This window comes from Rhipicephalus sanguineus, chromosome 8, assembly GCF_013339695.2.
Source record: "Rhipicephalus sanguineus isolate Rsan-2018 chromosome 8, BIME_Rsan_1.4, whole genome shotgun sequence".
In the NCBI taxonomy this organism is placed as follows: domain Eukaryota; kingdom Metazoa; phylum Arthropoda; class Arachnida; order Ixodida; family Ixodidae; genus Rhipicephalus; species Rhipicephalus sanguineus.
In genome coordinates, this window is record NC_051183.1 from 3,887,164 (window position 1) to 3,908,963 (window position 21,800).

Below are 21,800 nucleotides of genomic sequence, written 5' to 3' on the forward strand. Positions count from 1 at the left end.
AAAATAATAAGAATCGTAATGTTACCTCCCCATTTCTTGTCTCACAGAAGCGACCACCCTCTAAAAATAAGAGAAAGCTTTTGCAGAAGGTCGGATGATGTCGCGTTTGAGCATGTCGTTGACGCTGTTCTCGATGATTTTGCGTTCCGCCGAAGACACGCGATATGGGCGGCGGCGCACAATGGAGCTGCCATCGGTCTCGATGCGATGCACTGCCACGGAAGTGTGGCCCAGAACCTTAGAGTTTACGTCAAACGTAACGCTATGCTTTTGAAGAAGGTCTAAAAGGTCTCTCTTTTGCTCAGGAGTGAGGTGGGGATTTATGGTCGCATTTAAAGCAGCGGTCGCAGCCTTATGATCAGTTGAGGCAGACAAAGGTGGCGATTCTGCGCGAAGGGAAATCAGAGAAAAAGGCTCGGTGTCGGCGAAACAACTCACGGCAGTGCCCTGTGGCAGCATCACTGGCGAAGAAGTTGGATTAAGTGCGGCGACCAACGCTCTACCATCGTTAAACCGCACAAGGCCAGGTGTGATGGTAAGCCCCGTGGGTATGCAGCGACCAGATGGAGCAATGAACACGTCACCATTAACGACGGTGTCAGAAGCCAGTGTAATAATATTCTGATCTCCCGGCGAAATACAGCAGTCAGAGGCTGTGACTAAACGGAAGCTGCGAGGAGCGACATCGGATGGAAACTCAGTGTCTGTCATATGAATGACTGGCTGGCGACAAGATATGAAAGCTGACCGCTGAAGAAACGAGTCCCATCCAAGATGAGAGCGTGAGTACACGAGGGCAGCACAAGAACTGAATATGATGAAGGATGCCATCAATGGAAACGCGCACTGTACAAACCACTGGAGGGCCGAATAAGAACTCCGTCAGCACAGCGAAGGGGAGGGCCATCGTATGGCGTCTTCACTTTTTTCAAGCGGGAAGAGAAGTCTGCACTAATTACGGAAAGCGATGCACCTGTGTCCACCAATGCCTCACTCCTTATACCTTCAACATACACCAACAATATATTTGACGGGCGATCCGGAGGAGTTTGATATAGTCCGAAAGATGCAGCTTTCCCTCCCGAAGCTGCACTATTTAGTTTTCCAGTCGGTGATCAGGAGTCAAGGTAGCTGGTCGAAGTGGGGAAGAGGAGCGCCGCAGCGGTGAAGGTGAGCGACGACGCGGAAATCGGGAACTGCCAACTGCGCCGAAGTTCTGCGGAGACTGTGATCGACGTGGGCTGTTCTGGTATGGGCGACGATATTGCGATCCATTGGTGTAAAAGTCGTCCCGTTCAAAGTCGTCGTAGCCTCGTCTTTCGTCTTGCTGACGGCGTCGGCAAAATCTTGAAATATGGCCACGGATGCCGCAATAGAAACAAATCGGCCGAGGAGTGCGCCAGGTGTTGTAGGGCTGGACCGGCGCTCGTGGTGTGAGAGAGTTGAGCGAGCCGTGCACTCCAGGCGCCTGTAGTGGTGTCTGCTGGAGCTGTGGTGTTATGGCAGCAACCTGGGCATAAGTTGGGGTTGGCATGGGATGCGGGGTTGGCATGGGATGCGGGCTCGGGACTTGCGTGCCGGTCATGGAAGCCAATTCCTTCCTCACGACGCCACGTAGGTTGGCACCAGGTAGCGTCATACGAACCTCAAGATGGCACGGCGGAGCTTGTGCGTGGAGTTCTTCTCGGATAATCGAGCGGATCAAGGCACGCAGCTCGATGTCGTTGATTGGCCTCTGGTCACACATGTGAGGTTGCAGGCGTGTGGTCTGAAGTTCGTCGAGGCGCTGACATGTAGCGACAATATCGGCTACGGTCGTGGGGTTCTGCACTACAAGCGCATTGAGAGCGACGGTCCCAATACCTTTCAGCAGGTGGCGCACACGGTCATTCTCCGCCATGGAGCTGTCGACGCGGCGGCAGAGGGCGAGCACGTCTTCGACGTAAGAAGTGTATGACTCACCCGTGTGTTGAACACGCCCAGCAAGCCTCTTCTTCGCGATATCTGAACGCACAGACGGGTTGGCAAAAATCTCGCGTAGTTGAATAGTAAAAGAGGTCCAATTCGGGAAATCTGTAGCACGGTTGAAGTACCACGTCTTTGCGACGCCTTTGAGGTAAAACGCAACGTGGGTGAGTTTCGCAGGCTCATCCCAGTGGTTGATGGCACTCACGCGGTCATACTCCTCCAGCCAGTCTTGAACGTCCTCGCCGCGAAGCCCAGCGAACATCGGTGGGTCCTTCTGAGGGCTGGTGACCATCCAAGAAGGGGTGGCCGTAGGGGCAAGCATTGGGGTTGCTGCCGAGCTGGGCAGCTCGACTTGCGACATCACCGAACGCAGGGGGTGTAAGCGGCGTCCCAAACGGTGCTCCAGGGATGTGTGCGCGGTGAAGCGGGAGAGGATCTGTTAGCGAGAGAGGATTCAGGGACCGGATAGCACTCTGCACCACTTGTGAGCCAACGTTTAGGACTCTCAAGACTCTTCTTTATTGTCCCCAGTATAAGCCCCACAACCCAAACACAGTTGGTGATGATGATGAGTATGTACATATGAGAACATGAAGGGCATAAACAATGCTCACAGTATGTATTGTTGCCGCGGTTCTGGAGGAAATCAGCCTACTCGGGAACTGACATGATGAATAGTAAAATAAGAAGAGCGACCACAAAAAACACGGAAAAAGACGCTCCGGCTTCCCTGAAGGCAGCCTTGCTCTCAATGATACATTTGTTATATCGCAAATATGTACTATTACCAGTGGGCACTAAATTCTCCAAACAAGAAAATGGCCGAGACATGTACTATCATGAGCAAAATGAGCTGAAACAACGAATTCATGCTCATGCAAAGATTACGTGTAATGAGCTGATATGAACATGACGTATCAAATTGTTAGAGATACTTTACCGCTTGGGAATTTTGTGTCATGAACACTTTTGCGCTTGCCAAGAGTGTTTAGCCGCTGTGGTCATTAAAATCGAATTTGGGTGGCTCATCTGATAGTGCTCACGACTATACACCCTTGCAGTACTTTATTAACATCAAGCAAGCGTAGACCCAAGGTTAAATTATTGCCTGATACCGCCGAGAACAACGGGATCAGCGATAGGTCGATAAATATGACACAGTTTTTCTTCGAATGGATTGTTGGGCGATTCAGTGATTCATTACGAATAAAAGGGCAAAAAAAAACGAGACGACAGAGGCGAAGGCGACAGTGGGAGCGCCTACATACAGCTGAACGTTTATTTAAAATAGAAGAAAAAACTAAATATATATAGGAAACCTAGGTGACCACGTGTAACAAAGAAACAGGCGCAATGACATATGTGATGGGTTGGTGGACAGAAGAAGTAAGCTGTAGGCTCAGACATTAAAACCATTGTTATTCTATAAGGAATCGAAGAACACCAGATTACATTTGTATGGTGATAAAACCCTGTGTTTTTTTATATAACTAGTTCCATGGTCGTTCGGGCGTGGACAATGCATGTGGGGTCACTGGAATTCATACGCTAGCTGTAGAGTACTCGCAGTTTCATTGCACTAGTTCATGGTAATTAGCACGGCATTTAAGAGTAATGTTTGTCCATCATTACTGTGGATGTACACCATAAGTTTAGTGAAACGTGGACCGCTAATTTAAATTGCTCCTTCAACAAATTAATGCAGGTCATGGACAAGTAACGGGAACCACACAATTATTGGGCCCGCAAGGAACTATGAGCACTTCAACCGAACAACAGACAGGCTCTTCGCAGTTGACGCAAGGCTCTGGTACTGCTACAACGCATGGTTCAATTCAAGGCGGTAAGCTCGTTTCATACACCTGGTAATTATCATCACACAATGTTAAGAACAACGAGGATTTCTCTATTCTTTAAAATTTGACGCGGAATATTCTTAACTGCATGCTAAATGTCGAAAGCATTTTTATATGGGCAGCGCGCAAGCGAGGACACGAGAAGAAGTACTGCAAACCACACAGCGCCTTCTCCTAACTAACTTTCTTTGAAAGAACGCAGTCTATTTAAACCATGACCAAGTGTAGTATTTGTCGTGTCCTCGTTTTCGCGCGGCCCATTTCAAAATGCATAACCAATTCCAACTTGTCCAAATGTGAATTCTTCTGCATTAAACATTAAATATTCATTTTGGGGGGACAGCAAGCTACGGGAGTTTATTTATGTTTTTGTTGGTGCTGTAGCTTATTCTTCAAATGCACACAAACATATACACACACACAAACACAAACACACACACATACACAAACACACTTGCGCACAGTTAGGCTACACACGCACAACAAAAACGTCGCCCGCATCTTCCCACGGGGGGAACTCGAGCAAATGCGTCGCAGAGTGGTGGGGGTATCGTGTGAATGTTCCGTAATTGGGCATGGTTTGGGAATGCTTAATTGTTACATGATGCGCACATCAAGTACGACTTCAACGGCTCCAGCGTGCACGAAGTTCCGGGTCCGCAGCTCGCTTCAAACGCTTGTGTTCAGCGTCGTATGCTCGTCCCTTCGCAGCCTTGTCTTCTGCGTTGCTTGCTGTTATTGACGCCGACGACAGTGAGGGTGGGGTAACGTTGCCTTCAACGAGTGGTGGGACGCTGACTGAAGGTACTGTTGCTTTCATAGCATCTACTCGATTCAAGCAATGCGTCAAGTAAAGCGAAAGGCAAGACGCCCTTGACTGAATTCCGAACGCGCGCTCCGCCACTTATATACACACCGCCCGCGTTCGAGCGAGAGGAGGGAGGAAGGGAGGGAGGGAGGGAGGGAGGGAGGAAGAGGAAAGGCTTGCTGCCGGCACGAGACGAGCCGGGCATGCGCAGTGGGCGTGTGGACGGCGCCGCCGACGCCGCAGGTGCGACTAAGAAATGTGCCGCATTTAAAAGCAAACCAGCCGAGGCTGCTGAGAGTATCAGTGTAGCTGAATATAACTAGTATATACTCTATCATTGGTCCGGTTGTATATTTCATGCACTTCTTCTGCCTTTGACGAGAAGGAATAGACTTTATTCCACGAAGATAGTCCACGGCAGAGCCCCGCAACATTGCGCCGACCCTGTAGTTGACGGTGCTGCGGACCTGAGCTGACAGCTTGGCCCTGTTCACCAGAGGTTGCTGATTTACAAGGCTTGAGCCTGTCAGATGGGTCTCTAATTGCTGGAAGTTATGTCGCGCTTTTGAGAAAACTGAACTGGATATGAGAATAAGAATACGGACAACGGGACGGCAAGAATGCCGGGGACAGGGGACGTTCTTGCTCTCATGTTCGTTTTTCCTCTTTGAACTGTATCAATTTTCTTTGAAAGCGCAGGAAATGCATCACGCTTCATATATCTAACAAAAAACAAAACGAGATTTGTGCCATAAAGAAGTGTCTGGGTGGCAACGGAGGATTTTGAAGGCTTCTGCTAACTAATTTCCGAATGAGCGAGAAACATTTTGTTTAGTTCCTTACTTGGAATTTTGAATCCTCGATACTTGATCATCAGTGTGAGAAAACAAAGTAATGTCTCTCAAAGAAAACACTGTATGCATGAGTGCAGGACTTCAACAACAGGGAGGCCAGACAGCAACCGGGACCAACGTTTCCAGCGCGAATGGAATTATTAGCACAACTGAAGTGTCGACATCGCAGTCGAGTGCTGGTGGAATTATCGTCACTCAAGTAACAAAAGGTAAGTGAGCCATGTGAGGTATTGTACTTTTTTCGACTCATATGTATTCGCGAATGCGATGGAGCGAGTACGTTGCTGAAGAGCAGCCGTAGACACATAGACACGGGACCACTAAACAGAAAGTAATTTTCCTTGATTGCGCTACTTATCTGATTTTGTCTGTATTACCATGCGTCTCTTCTAGAAAGGCGTCTAAAAACACGTTCAGAAGTTTTGGTGCCCAGTATTGCCTACTGAGCGAGTTAGTGCGCTGTATTCCTGTATTGCTTTAACGCAAGCATCTTGAGCATGAGGAGAAGGGACGTAAGCAAGGAAGAAAAAATGAGAGGTGACAGAGCTCTTCCTGTCGTCTTAGCACTCATACTATCACCGTAGTTTTTTCTTTCTTCCGTATGTCCATTTTTATCATGCTCATGGAGTGTTGCGCTAAAGCAATACGATATTTTTCTGGTAGTTTTAATACCTGACTAATATTAACATCATATTGTCCGAAACCCCGATTACCTTTTAACTGGCTATTGTAGTGTTGTCGCGCGAAGATGTAGTTGCTGTCTTAACCTACAGAATATTTGTTCAAGCATTTTGTACTGCCGACCTTTACGATTTATGGGAAAGGCAACATCACCACACACATTCTTTGCGACGTTCTTTAGGAGGCGTCCCAACAGAATTGAAGCAACGAGATCAGCCCCTAATCCCATATATTGCTCACTGACCTATTTAAGTTATATTTTCGGGGAACTATTAGCGAAAGGAACTGCCTTACCAATATAAGTGATCACACTGCAAAATCTTGTTCAAACTTCACTGTTGTCGCTCTCTCATTGCTACTACTTTTGTATTTGTATAGACCACCCTTCTTGGACCATGAGCCCGCAGCCTTTCAATTGAAAAATAAGATAAATAAAATTGATCGGCGTGCTGCTATTAATGATTGTTTAACCTTTATTATTGATTCTTCTATTTGTTTTGTATTTATGCATTTCATTGACTCCTTCGTCATTTACATTCGTTTCAAGCTCGGAGAAATACCTCTTCACGCCGATTTACCGAGAATAGACGATTCCATTCACGTCTGGCCAATTTGTTTCATATATTTCATAGAGCTTACAATATTACCTGTACCAGACAACGACGAAAGAATGTATAGGCAGCAGAATTCAAAGGAGAAAATTGATAATGAATCAAGCCAAAGCGTGCGCTGCCTCATTTATTTTGTTGAATATTACAATTACGAAAGAGAGAAGTAAATGTGCACATGAATATAACTGTAGATTGGCTCCAAAGCAGCGTCTTGAAAATTGCACTCTTAACTCAAAATGTTTTGACTGTTGGCGTACATGGGCACGATATTCACTGGAAATGTAAGCGAGTGCCACTAGCGTGAAGTGCTGCCTTTCGTAGCCCTTTTTTTCTACAAAATATTTTTCTTTTGATACTGACCCTTCACTCAGTACGAACTTTCATCAGAGCTCATACCGATGCAATACATAAGGTCATTACTTGTATATGGATTATCTCCGTTTCACAGTGTTAATCTTTTTGCTGGTGCAGGACAAGAAGAATCGCAGAAACAAACGGGGATCATCAAAGAAGGTTCCAGCCAGACAGGAAATCAAGGGCCCTCGGGTGGGCAGCAAAAGCCTCGTCCTGAGCTTAAACTACCAACTATATACGTATCGAAACTTAGACCTCCTCCAATCGGTGAGTAACTTCTTCGAAACTTATTGACGTTTATGTTGCTCCTACACTGCAATGCTTATGCAGCTGAGACGTAATAAATTTTATGTAACTTAGAAGTCACCAGACATACATTTGTAATGTCGTATGATTGATATGTTCCCGTTTGCAATTTTGCGTCAGAGCACTTAAATTGCAGTATTTAAATCACAGTCAGTGTGTCAGATTTATACACGAAGCACGCATACGATGATGCAACTGCATCGTTTGTCTTTTTATGGCGACTAGGTTTTTATTTGAAGTTGGTCGCATACCAAGTGCATACCTCATTCCCTTAGTAAATTATTATACACCTAGTTTCTTATTCAAAATTATCAGGCCTAAAATTACATAGCCTTGTTGGTTATGTACTGTGTAATTATAATGCCTAATAAAACTGCGCAATTACTGCTGAAAAATAAACCTGGCAAGGAAAGAAGGACAAAAATTATTAGAAAAAGACTCAATAACATTTTGCCACACATTCGAACCAAGGTGCCCTCAAATGTTCTGAAAGTGGCACTTAGACTGCTGGCCCCTCGGCTTGACAAAGCTTTTACGTTTGTTCTTATTTTTTATTTTTTTCTATAGCGGTGTTCACTTGAAGTTGTTATGAATTTACCTACTAGGGAATGCGTTTCCTTATATACGTTTCGGATGTTGCAAAACGTAGCGGTAACGAAATTTATTAGCCCATTATGTGCCATGCATTTCAGATCAAATACAAAACATATTTACAGGGCTGTGGGAGAGTATCTTTATTTGTCTACGTAGCTTTTGGCAACCACTTACTTCTGTGTCTCTATTTTCTTCAGATAAAGACTGCAAGGTGACACTCTCTTACGTACCAGCACGAAGATGCAGGCGTCCAAGATGGTATTACGATAGTGAGAAGAAAGCCTGCCGTCCAAGCTGCACTAAAGAAGCACCGTTTTATAACAAAATAGCCTGCGATGGAGTGTGCCGAACTCGTGAGAATTCTCTGATTATTTTTAAACAAAACGCTGATATGATAGGCGTGCGCACGGGGGTGGAGGCAGGCCGGCTGCCAGAACCCCCCCCCCCCCCCCAAATACTTAAGATGGCCAGGGGGTGAACAGTCACTCCCACAATTTTACTCATACCGATATGTCCCTTCATTGTTTAACGAGCAGGGTAATGGTCATGCAGGTTTTCGGCAAACATGTCTGACGTTGCATTCCAAGAGCTATTCCCATCCTCACGCCTGGAAAGCCAAGGACCAAAGACAAACTGTTTTGAGAAGCACGTTATTGCTTCATATTATTCTAAATGCGAATGCATTTCTTAGTCGGGGGTTGTCCTGCGTCCCTGGCCGGCGTGCGCACAGGTGTTATCTCTCCGCGCGCGCTCTTCCTCGCCCCTAGCAACAGCTGCGCCGCGCCTAGTAACCGGAGCAGGTGGTGAGCGGCGGAGGGTATGGGAGAGGAGGAGCGCGCGGGCGTGTGATGGCGCTCCCATCGCGGAGCAGCGGATGGTAAGGGAGAGGAGGAGTGTACCTGGTGAGGGCGCTCGCATTGCGGAGCTCGCTCGGCGGAGAGAGAGCTCGGGCGCTCCTCCTCTTCGCGCTCGGACCTATATATATCATGCAGGGAGCGCGCGCTTTGGTGTCTTGGTAGCGATGGAAGTCGGTGAAGTCGAATCTCTCGCGGAAACGATACCACTAGGACAAAGTGTAACACAATGCAACTCGAGCATTACGTCTCTACGTGCAGACTCTCGTCTCTCTTCATTAATCGGGTGCACCCAAATGCATTCGCATTTCCTCACGATCCCCGTCGGGGATGTGTGGCTTTTTTTTTCATTTCGGGGAAGCATGTTATCGTTCGTAAAAGATCAGCAGGGGGGGGGGGACGGTGCGATGTAACATTGCGCCCCCTCCCCTAAAGGGGAACCCTGCGCACGCCTATGAGCATGAGGATTACAAATCCGAAGTACAGTGACATGAAAAAGGCTCCAAATAACTCCAGTAGGCAATGGGGTTCTGCACCTCTAATGGCTTGTTGGGCACCCAAATCAAGTAAGCTAGAAAAAATACCATCCTTCTTTTCAAGATGACTCGCATTAGCCATCGCTGCTATGAATCATGCCGTATAGACTTCGCGCAATAAGGGCTGTATTTATGTCCTTCCCAACGCTGCTTCTTGCCGTGACCAGCATTTTTTTTGGCTGCAAAGAGCTTTTTTTTTAGTGCAGCATTATACGCTAAGTAACAGACGTTAGAGAGGCCACAGTGGAGCACATTGACGTAACGTGATTGCGTGTTGTGTATGAATGCGCCGCCCGGCAGTGTCGCATGACTAATACAAAATCTTCTCTCACGCTATTTTATCCACACAAGACGCCGCTGCCATTACTTTTGTGTCGCTCAAAATGTATTAAAGAAACTTTCCGTTATCCGTATAAACAATTAGTTTTGAGATTTTCAGTGCTACATATTAGGGACCCCAAGTGTAAAGTACTCCTATATGCATAAAAAAAAGCAGTACACCTTAGACTGTTTGTGGCCTTCTGGGCCCGTCAGTCATTATTCGCTGGTGATCCACGGCTGTTCAGGAAATAGCGCCTTAAGAATTGGAGGGTGAGGAATTGAGTATTTGAGGTATTCCCAGGCGTTTTCGTTTATTCCTACGTGGAATGGTATGAGCCTGAGTGTCCTCCACAAAAAGGGCATCGGTGCGGACAGTCTGTAGGATAAAAATACTAGCGGAGTGCAAAGGTTGGGAAACGTATCAGTGTGGAGCTGGCGTGAAGCAGCAGAGCCTGCAATGTTAGCCGTGCTTTTGGTGGAGGGAAGGTTCTGATAATCTTTAGTGCCATGGTATGTGTCTGTATGTGAGTGGTATTGTTCCCGCCTTATATGCGTTGGGTTGAGGCCTCCGGCTGTCGCATGAACGCTCGGATAGTCAGGGAGAGATGCATGCGCAGGTGTTTAACCTTTTCACACACCACCTATGAACTGTCAGTAAATCTGTCAAATTGATACAACGTTATTTCAAGCCAGTCAATAGTCTGTTGTAACAAAAATGAATTTAAAGAATATCATAATATGTTAATTTTTGTGTTGTATTAACTAATCCTAATCATGTTGTAAATAAATATCTATTTATCCTGAAGTTATTTATGTTCTGTTTTGGCATAAATAGAAAGAAATTACGTTAGAAATGTTGTGTAAGTTCATTTTTGGTTATGTCCACATGGAGAAAAGAAACACTATTCTTTTGACATGGCTCGCAGGAAGCGGCACTTTGAACTGGTTGAACGTATTAGTGCCTTCAGCAAAGTGATCATATGCAACAGCACACCGTGAAATGAATTTAAATGAAGGCAAATTTAATATGCACGGGGTTCAAGTTATGCAAAGCTCAATATGTCTCACCTTTCTTAGTCCCTAGGCGATACAAATAGCAAAAAGAAGTGGCGTACGCAGTTGTTTACAAGGTGGACTAGTTAGATGTCTTGGTTTCGGTGCAGGATTTTATGAGCACTCGGCGAGGTATCGCCTTTCGCGAATTTGATGTTATTATATACTCCACGCTGTTAGCTTTTGGGGTTTGGAGATGTATCAAGAACTTGCTCAAACAATTGTTCTACTCATACATTTTGCTTCGACGGTATATCGAATATCATGTGTGTAATGCACCATAGCGTACTGTTTTTATCAGGGTTTATTCTAATATAAAGCAGTTTACTGAATCAGACGTTTATAGCAGCAGCTGAGTAATAAACATGTTCGATATGCACTCTAAAGCATTTCCATAGAATCAAACGATACTATAAATTAAACATTTAAATATAGCAAAATAAACAATGAAATTTACGCGCAGCCCGTAAACTCACGATAGATGCAACAACTATCATAACAGAATAATACAAAATTCGATTAGCGCATATGTTATGAGTCTGCTTGCTCGTTGAGTGTTCATTTTTGGCTATCAAAAATGAATGTTCTGCATAATTTTTTTTCTACAACTGGCAAAACATTTTCCTGTATTAGATAAACATCCCACACATAATGATTTCATTTGTAACTTGCACATTTGAAATATGCATTCTCTAGGGCTAGTGACCAAGTAATATATAAGATCATGGTGAATTTAACAAAAAAATAACGTGTTTTGAAGTCAAGTTCGTGTAAGGTAGATTGAACGTAGAAGAAACTAGTTTGTAACTAATTTTTTTTCTATAAATGTATTTCCCGCTTTTGCTGTAGGTTTATACGCATCAATCTTGCGTACTAATGTTACCGGAACGCAACTGCGTATTTAAATGTATCCGCACCTAAAGTTAACTTTCAATGAATATCAGGATTCGAGATAAATATTTCTTCCTATCCTTTTTTTTTTACAGTGGAAGCTTGCGACTTTCCAATGGCAAGCATTCCTTGCTTCTTCCGTAAGGTGCACGTTGTATACATTTATAATCAGTGGAAGAAGAAATGCATGAAGGGATACGATTGTTCTTATTTCGGAAATAAATTCCCAACTTTAAGAGAATGCCAACAAACTTGCAAACTCTATGAAGGTAAGCACGTGCCTTTCATAAAGCGCCCAGATAGCGCCCTTTTCACTATTTTTAATTATGGGTGTGGCTAATACTAGAAGTTATGACGGCGTAATACGTACTACAACTAAATGGAGTTGTTATTTTCTTTTAATTCTTGAATTTGTAAAATCAGGCGTAAATTTCTAAAATATTACCACTAGGTGTACCCTATAATGCGCGGTTCATAATTGTTGGATTATTTGAGCAAATATTAGGCAGTGCGTGACACTTAGAAGTTATAACCTATACAAATAGCTTTGGTGTCTGCGCTGTACACATTCAGTAAGAAAGAAAACTGCGAATTTTTGAAGGTCTTAGGGCTTTTGGATTTGCGGCGTCCCTAACGTACGTGTTTTTCCGTCTGTCTGTCGGTTACACATGTATTGCGCACGCATAGGATGCTTCGCAATGATTAAATCTTCTTCGAATTTTCTTCGATGAAATCTGCATGAAAAAAGTTACGAAGTAGATGGAAAACATAAGTGTGGTCGCTAGATTCAATTTATTAGATTTCGTTAACTGACATAACGAAAAACCGAAGTAGCGTCCAAATAAAACACAACTCGATCATCTGCCCATGCCACATTGCTGATGACAGAATCTCAAAGTTTCCAGCATTTCATTTGGGTGAAATGCGTATTAGACCTTATTTCTATGCTCTTACGAAATGTGTTTTTGCTAAGCTGCATTTATTTTTGTCGTAAGGGCACTCAGTGCACAAGCTATGCCAACTGAGAATGAGCGTTTAGTCAAGCGGTTCATTCGACAATAACTGCGGTCCTTGAACGTGTTGATGAAATTCTTAACACTTCCGTATGCTGTTAAACTCTTTTTCAGCTTTGATGATTAGTCTGTTATCTGTCATGATGTTTGCACAGATGACATAATTGTTCAGTTTATTTTCTGACATCAGAGCTTCTTCATTGCAATCACAGCTCTTCGTCATGTGAAGAACACCACACAGAGCAGCTCTCAAGTCTCCACCAAAAGAGAGAAGATAATTTCAACTATGTCTCAACAACAAAAAGTGTCGCAGTCAGCCATATCTTCCGTGCAAGGGTCTTTAAGTTCTCAAACAAGCCATGGTGAGTGCTATTATCGACGGTTACTATACGTATGTGTAGCTTTAAGTTATAGGGTATACGAGTGTGCACACGTATTTGACGTTGTAACCAACCCCACATAGAGATGAAATGCGTGCTTCCTTAGCGGTCGCGTAAATGAACAGAACCTATGACAAAACCTCTGTTCACTGGCTCTCAACAAGTTCGTCACGATACCGCCTTCACATGAGGACGGGCAAAGTGCGCTCAGCGGTCAAGGAGGGCAAACTTGCTTAAAGAGCCAAATTAACCTTGATCAGCAAATGCCTACTCCGTGTTCTGTCGAAACGATTTGACGAATTAACGAGAATATGTTCCCGATCTACATCTTTATTGTGATTAGCGTTACGGGGGAAGGGGCTGGCACTACGCGCATGTGAAAGAAATTTATCACGTTTTACCGAACTAAACTGAAAAGAAGAAACTTATAGAGAGAGTCAGCTTTGTTATAATAGAATATGGGAGTATTGCGCACGAAAACCACGATGTGATATTCACGTACACCGTTGTTGCGGACTCTAAATGAAATTAAACCACCTGTACCTTAATCACGTACAGGTAAGTGTAAGAACACTGGTGTTTTGGAATTTCACCCCTGTTCGATTAGACCCAGAGTGTCTGGGAATTGAACTTGCGTCCTCGAGCCTATAGCACCTTGACACCTCAGACGTTTGATATTTTGAATAAATGTGTATGCGACAAAGTTGTCGAATATTTATTTGTTCAAAAGTGAACAGCGTAGGTCTTGGTTATTTGATTATTTTAGTGCAGTTCATTATGACGTTGTGTAATTCATCAACGAAAACAATCAAGTTCTTGCAGGCCATGAGTCGACAAGCACTATATCAAGCAGCGCCCAGTTGTCCCAATCTGCGGGCCAGTCAGCGACACAGCAAAATTCGGAAACCGGTTCTGGCGTTCAAATCAACGGTAAGTGGCATTTACTACGTTACCCCGTTTACTGTTGTTGATTTGGTTCTCTTCTTACACTGACTACTTTTTCTTGCTTTCCAATGACGTACGGTAATATAGAGAGGCAGTCTTGCTAGCAAGAAAACGAAATTTTACAAATCAATATTCAATTTTTATAGTTGTTCTCAGCATTAATTTTGCGCTGTATACAACTTTTTTCTTTGTTTAAACTATGATTGTGGGCTCTGAGGGGAAACTGAAATGAAAAGCATATTGACTGCATTTTGACAGTTCATTTGACGGTGACGTTCTTAAAGCGCAAGTCGTGGCATAGCTCGATAATAAAGTTTTTAACAGGTCATGAAAAGAAGCAAATTTTTCGGAAACCTATAAAATTAACAATACCTAATATGCAGACAACCGATTTGGGCAGCTAATGATGCGCAAAAAATTAGAGGTTAAGTCGACGTAATAAATAAATACAAGGGAATCTAATTGGCGCACAAAATTGCATAATACTGTGTCGTATGGAGCAGTGTTTCCAAAGGTGTCTACAAAGAGCAGTAACACATTTTCGGAGCAGCAGAATACCTTCCAGCCGCCAAAAACCAGGAAGGATAAGTGGGAAGCCCTGTGAGGCATTCCTCACAAGCACCTTACCAGCCCTGTTATGTGGAGCTTGTCGACAGAAGTGTAGAAAACAAAGTATATTGAAGCGCATTTAGGATGTAAGCAGCTATATTTACCAACGATATCCTGTGGTACATGGCACATCTTAAAAACACAGCGCTTATTTAGACATGCACAAAAGAAACACCAAACGATGACGGGCGCTGACTGCCAACAAAGCTATTATAGTGCGTGCACAAATATATAGCTTACGAAAGAAAGGAAGGGGTGGGGGCGGGGAGATAGAGGGAGGGAGGTGGATTGTCCATGTCTAAATAAGCGCTGTGTTTTTTAACATGAATCCGTATTAACGAGCTCGCATCCAAACTCTTCCAGATGCTGTGGTAGTTGCCTCCACCAATACTGTCTGCCTTTGTGATGTCATTTGCGTAATTTTGGCATGTTTATATGGTTTGCTCCAAATCCATCGAAAAAAGCTTGAGTAAATCTAAGCACAACATTCCTTGCGTATGTCAAATGCGACATTCGAATAAAGCGTAATCCTATTTGAAGTAAATATGTCCCACGGCTTTACTGTCATGGTTAATAACTAATTATGCAAGATAGAGAGACTGAAATGTTTAAGTGATGGCGCTCAACTTGCTTTGTGCTTCTATTTAGCGTTTGTGGCGTCATCAAGTCAACAAATATGCCACTAAAATGTGCATTCGTAGTACGATGCTCTGATTTAAACTAATGATCGGAAATAATTACACTAGAAACTTGGGAGCGTTTTGAAAGTTCATTTACCTCAACTTGCTTATCGATGCTATTACTCAGGGAAAAGCGTGTCTTTGCAGGCGGATCCCAACATCAGACAATAACTGGAGCCGGCGTAGGCTCTCACCATTCGACGGAGGGAGAGACTACCATTTCAAGTGGTCAGCACATCTCGTCACTTACAGGTCTTGCTACCTGGACACGTGTTCTGAATAATGAAGTGCCAGTGATGAGTAGCTTTTGTTCACGTTTTTTTTTTAAATTGGCTACAATTCCATAACATGATAGAGAAACTTCAAAACCAACACGAGCAAAATACCTTTGAAGAACAATTCCATCGCAGATATGAAGGCATCGCGATAACTATCGGTGTCAATGAGCAATCTCATGAAACTGCAACTTCGAGTCGCTACCCTCAGAAACATATACAGTCGAATCCGTCAGTATCAATATCGATAAAACCAGAATTAGTTCCATATATGTCGCATAATTTGATATAAAATATTTAAAAGATGTGCCATATTCTCAATGTGAATTTTGGTGCGCAAATTGGCTTCATGACACTGCTTGACGATATTGCAAGGAGGGCGGCAGTTGGCGTTTTTTTTAGCGGTTTGCATTTGCGGGTGTGGTATTTGCAGGCGCAGTTTGCAGGCGAGATAAATAGGCATCGATGTAAACAGTGACTGAGCATCTTAATACGCAGCTGTTCGTGCATCTCGGGAGTCGGAAGCCCCTAATCTGCCTTCGTCCTAATGCTGGCGTTGTTTTTCGATATCACACTCAGCGTGTTTCTGGGATGCTGTATGCAGCGACGATGCACAACATATGTCCTTACGTTCTGATCGGTGGATTCTCGCCAGTCTTGCGGAGAACGACCAGGTTCTTTCGTTTTACGGCAGCCATTGCGTGAGCAAAAGGGAGCTTAATAACGAAAGGCGACTCCGCAGCACTGCCGCGGCAAGAATCGTGGGAGAAAGCATGCGATGCCAAGCGATAGTTCCTACTCGCTCTGCGAGGCGCCCTCCTAATCATACTGCTAACACCCCCAAATGCCTGCGCGAAAGTCCCCTTCCGTGAGGAAAATCCACATTGTGAGGGGTAGGCAACTTCTTAGGGCATAACTGCCCAATGTTCGAGATATCAAGTTCTTCGACGATTTTTCTTTGATGCGGACGTAAATTTTCCTATACATTGGTGTTAAAGCATTGTCGTCTTTCAAAACAGATGGATGCAAAGAATAATTTGATTTACCCTTAGTTTGCATAGTCGTGTTTGACTCTATAAAAAAAAAAACGCGTGGGACTTTTAGACGTTCAGAGAGAGAGCAACGTAAAAAAATCGCTTGCTTCAGGGGCAACACGGAGTAAACGTATACGCTCTGTTGAAGAACTGCGCATGCCCGCACAAGCTGACTCATGTTTGCTTCAAAGGGACACTAAAGAGAAACAATGAATTGGTTTAGATTAATAAAGTGTGCTCGGAAAACTCTCGTGTAGTTTATTTCACCAGCATAGGTTTATTATTAGATGAGAAAACCAAGTTCAAAGTTTCATTTTTAAATTTCGCGCCGAAGTTTGTAATTCGTGACGTAAACAATTTCAAAGAGCATTTAACGTATTTTAGTGCCACTGGCTCCACGAAATTTCCATAAACTCGTTATGTCAAGTCTCTGGACCCTCAGAGGACAATGTACTTCGATTTAACCGATTAGGAACTACGTAGGCCCAAGCAGACGCTGACAAAAATATGTGACGTCACGGCAAATGGTGCGGGAATTCCAAGGTGGCGTCGCCACCTGTATTTTCTTTTTGCGCGTTTTCTCGCTTATTAAGCGTCTTCGCGAGAAAAGCCTGGTGTTTTTGGTAACGTGGAAAACTACTTTACTAATGCGAGAAAAATCGTTTTGCTCTTTAGTGTCCCTTTAACAAATCCAGGGAAGAGCACGGGAGAAACACCAAATAGCGAATAAGTTTACCTTGTGCTTCGACATATACTTCAGTTATCATTTTGCATAGCGGAGCGCGGATTTGGTTTGAAAGGAAGACAACACGACAGAAAGGACGCAATGCAAGATGTCGACCCGACTAGCCCAACAACTGACCATTTTGAAGCAGCTATCATTGTTTGGCCTACTACGTGCCATATATTGCGTCATTTCGTATTGAATGCATACTACATCAAGCTGCGTATGAAGGGATGTCGTAGCTTCACTTCGCTTATGATATATAACTTTGCGTGTCTGAGTTTGCTCTGGGTCGTGTAGTGCTAAGTGCAAGCAATTTTCATACACGTATTCAGAAATTATGCGCAAAAACAGAACATATTGAATTTTGCTCCCAGGTTGTTTATTCTTAGATGGTGCAACATTTTTTTTGGTGAAGACTTCAACACTCTCAAGTAGACTGAATTTGTTTATGATACCATTTCTATCAGGCCACTACACTAAAAAAGTGGTTGAAAGGACGTCACTTGATCAACAAGCACACCGAAAGTCATGACTGTCACTGCAGAGCGGAAGAAAAACGTTGCCTTTATTTTATTTCTTCACACAGTGGGTCCTCTCTTATAAAATACAGTAGATGTCCTGCGCTGGAGTAATATAGGTATTTATTTTAGACAAAGTAAATTTTAAAAACATACCAAAATGACAGTGCCGAAAATATTTTGTGCAGTTTTACTCATTAAACGGTAACTTCCCTTAGAATATACAGCCTAACTACGTGTTAAAATTCGACCTATTGGATACAGTAAAAAGTAATCATTGTGATGGTCACCTGGTTCGCGTTATCGTATTTCATGCACCAAAACTTAGTCTTCTCATATTTAGTAAATAGTAATATAAAACTCTAGGATTGCCTTCCGTTCTCGAAGCTAATTTTCAGTCGTCATCGGCAATCCTTATCTGTGGGTAATAACAATGTCTTTTACAGGTGGTGCGCACCATAATATGGAAAGTTCCACAACAAACAGCTTCCAGCAGTCGAGCCAAATAAGCCATTCACTCTCATCCTCGAGTCACCAAATCAATCAGTCGCACACAGGGTCATCTGCACACCTACAGATTGAAACGAACGGAATGGGAACAGGTGAGTCGAACGTCAAATGTACTGTAAGGTTTTTTGGCATTTGCGATTGCCAAGTCGTCGTTATGATAATGCTGTGCGAAAGGCAGCGTGACATATATAACACATTCCGGCAAAATAACTTAGCCGAAGTTTATAGGTGGAGGATTTTTCCAAATTCTGATACAAAGGCGCAATCTTTACCGAGTGCCAGTAGGCCATCACTACCTCTGACAAACTGACTATGATTTCCATATGCTCCTCTGTCTGCGCACGTCTATGTTGTTTCACCTCGTATACAAATTTTTTTATCTGGCTTCAAATAAGACAGTGTTGAATGTTCAACAGAACTTTTCAACACTTCATATAGAAGAGCGTTGAACAGTGCTGGCAGGCGAGTCTCATTTTTAACGTTTCGTGAACAGTACTGCTAACTGTCAGCCTAAACCTTACGTAAGGAACGCACTCTGAATAAAGTGAGTCAGAATCGTGTAGCATTTTAGATGGGCAGCTTGTAGAACCATGAGCTGCAACAGCTGTTGCGGCAATGCTTTGGGTCCTGGATGCGTTAGGAGTTACGTTAGGAGATGCGTTAGGATGCGTTACGAATGATGATATGTGTACGAATGCCTTCTATTATATAACACTCTGGGTACATAAGAGCAGCCACCTGTATCCAACTACAGTACCTAAAGAGGGGCGTGAAGCTTCGCAGCAGTGCAGTGGTTCGTAGCATATTAGTCAGGTTTATTAAAAAAGTTCAGTTGAGCTACATGGTTAGCATACTGCAGCAGGAAGTCCTAAAGTTTTGGAGAAACTGACAGGCGGAACCGTCCGTAATTTTGGATACGTTTGTAAATCAATCTTAAAAAATGCTTTTTGGACAGGAAAAACGTTTTAAAAATTGTGGCGAAGAGGCACGTAGGAAAGGACGTTGCAGCTCCAATAACATGAAACCTGGGGTGGGGCGAAGCATGCGGCGTGCACCGGTGTTTACCTCAGCAAATTCTTTGCTCTTTACTGCTTTACTCGCCAGCGGTCCACTAACGCACCATCATTTTGCAGATAAGTTTAAAGAAGTGGCGTTTCAAATAGATGACTTTACCGTCGAGATGCACGCCTGTGGTTTTAGAAAAGAAACATGGGCGCTTTGGTAAATTTTGTCGGGGATCCTGAAATCCTCGCTAAGCCAAACATAATGTTTTAGGCAATAACGAAGAACCTCTAACTCATATTATGCATACTATAGACCGGTGGGGAGTAGTAGGATTTACCCAATTTTTGTGGCGCGTACCCGTTATGATCGACCGTGACGAGGACATGGCACGCCGACAAGCGGAGGTCCTAAGGTGTTTCACCCCTAAAATGTAATTCTTTAGAAATAAAGAAACATTATTAGTACCAGATGTACACCCAGTAGTCTACGTTGACGCTAGTGCTATTGGGCTATCTCTCAAACTCGATCCTGTATGTTTAGTATAGGGTATACGAGATGTATGTATTGTTTTCATCGTACACAGGTTAAGTACTTTTTATTTAAGATTACAACATGACTTTAACCTAACGTTTCAATTGCTACAGGTATTCTAGGCGGATGAAGTTTTGTGATTAACTGTAGAAAACTGCGCTAAAAGACGGGACGAAGGACACAAACCACGGCGCTGTCCTTTCTTTGTCCCGTCTTTTAGCGCTGTCTTCAGTTAATCATGAACCAACCATCCCAAATGCGTACCTTATTGCAGTTTTGTGAATTGCTATTTATTATGGAAGCTTCTTATTTTAATCATCTTTACAGGATCGCACTCGAGTAAGGCGTCAAAGAAGGCGATGCAATCCCTCTAGTGCTGTTCACTTTGTGCCTAGAACTGGGAATAATCAGGAAGTAAATGAATAGAAAATATTAACGTAAAATATCTCAGCAACCTATGATTTGCAGATGACAATAGCTTTTCAGCAAGGGATGGCTAACGACTCAAGCAGAGATAGTACTAAAATATGCCTATAATTGAATATCCTGAAGACATAAGTTATGAATAATAGCCTGGCAGAAAAAAAAAAGGAATTCGCAGTTGGCAACGAACCCTTTGAGTACTTGCCGTGTATGCCGTATACCGTGGTGAAATGCTAACAGGGATGCCTACACATGAAAACGAGCTCCTCTCAAGGAAAGAGGTGGGCTCGAGCGCATACAGCAGCCATTACTAAAACCTGACTGCCAATTTCCGCCCCCCCCCCTCCCCGCATTCAGACCAAAAGTATACATTTATTAGACGCTTCTAGTTTTAATATATAGGAATCAAATTCGATGAGAGCAAGAAAACTCGAGAATAAGCTTAGGCCCACGCAGAGCCCAGTGGAACGGAAAATAGTAGATGTTACATTAAGAAATCGCAAGACAGCAAAATGGGTAATACAACCCACATGCGTGGCTGATATTCTAGTACTGTTGCGCAAATCTTTTACTACCGTGTGCGAACGGCACTTTTTTGTGTATGTCTTCTTCATATAATTGAATTAAGCTTCAAAAACAGTGAGGCCAAATGCATGCCCACAAATCACCTGCCTACAAAACAATTTTTTTTCATCTTCGTTCCATTATATGACATTGACACACAGCAAAGTCACCGTTGCACAAGTTACATATTTGGGCGGGTGTACCTATCAGGCTCAAGAAGTGGACGTGGTCCAGCTACGTAATGCGTAGGATAGACAACCGGTGGTCACTTAGAGCAACGGAGTGCATAGCAAGAGAAAGTTAAAGAAGCCGAGCAAGGCAGTGTTTTAGAGAAGAAATTGCAGGAAAAAAATGGAATCGGCTCATGCAAGACAAGAGAACTTTATTATTATTGGAGCATAAGCCCTGCAATAGACATTAAAATGGGCTGAGAATTATTATTATTATTATTATTATTATTATTATTATTATTAATGTTATTGTTATTATTATTATTATTATTATTAATATTATTATTATTATTATTATTATTATTATTATTATTATTATTATTATTATTATTATTATTATTGTTATTATTAATGTTATTATTATTTCTTCTACAGGAGCAGGTCAGCAGAACACAATCCGTGGCACAACTGGTAGCTCTGAAAATTCCATCCACACGAACTATAATGGTTTAACTGGGAGTGGCCAACACGGCTCGTCTGTCTCAGGATCGCCTTCTCACTCTGTCCTTGTAGGACATCAAATTGTTACAGGCAAGTATATTTTACAGCGAAAGCTGTTTTGAGGTCATTTCACCGGCCGTTTTTGGCCCCGTAGTTGTCCGCTGCCGCCGCCGCCGGTGTCCGTAACCACTATCGCTCGAAATAAGAAAAAATTTCCAGGATGGAACG

At 43.3% G+C, this 21,800-nt stretch overlaps 1 protein-coding gene across 1 annotated transcript in view; it reads left to right on the forward strand.

The window, feature by feature from the left end:
- The first annotated feature begins 3,678 nt into the window (after positions 1–3,678).
- LOC119402508 (uncharacterized) overlaps positions 3,679–21,800 on the forward strand; it is a 32,662-nt gene continuing 14,540 nt past the window's right edge. The window contains exons 1-10 of the mRNA XM_037669659.2: positions 3,679–3,811; positions 5,564–5,695; positions 7,250–7,399; positions 8,230–8,385; positions 11,783–11,956; positions 12,913–13,062; positions 13,903–14,010; positions 15,462–15,566; positions 18,315–18,470; positions 21,507–21,662. Of these exons, the coding sequence (XP_037525587.1) occupies positions 3,724–3,811; positions 5,564–5,695; positions 7,250–7,399; positions 8,230–8,385; positions 11,783–11,956; positions 12,913–13,062; positions 13,903–14,010; positions 15,462–15,566; positions 18,315–18,470; positions 21,507–21,662 (1,375 nt within the window). The 5' untranslated portion in view covers positions 3,679–3,723. The remainder of the gene's footprint in view (positions 3,812–5,563; positions 5,696–7,249; positions 7,400–8,229; positions 8,386–11,782; positions 11,957–12,912; positions 13,063–13,902; positions 14,011–15,461; positions 15,567–18,314; positions 18,471–21,506; positions 21,663–21,800) is intronic.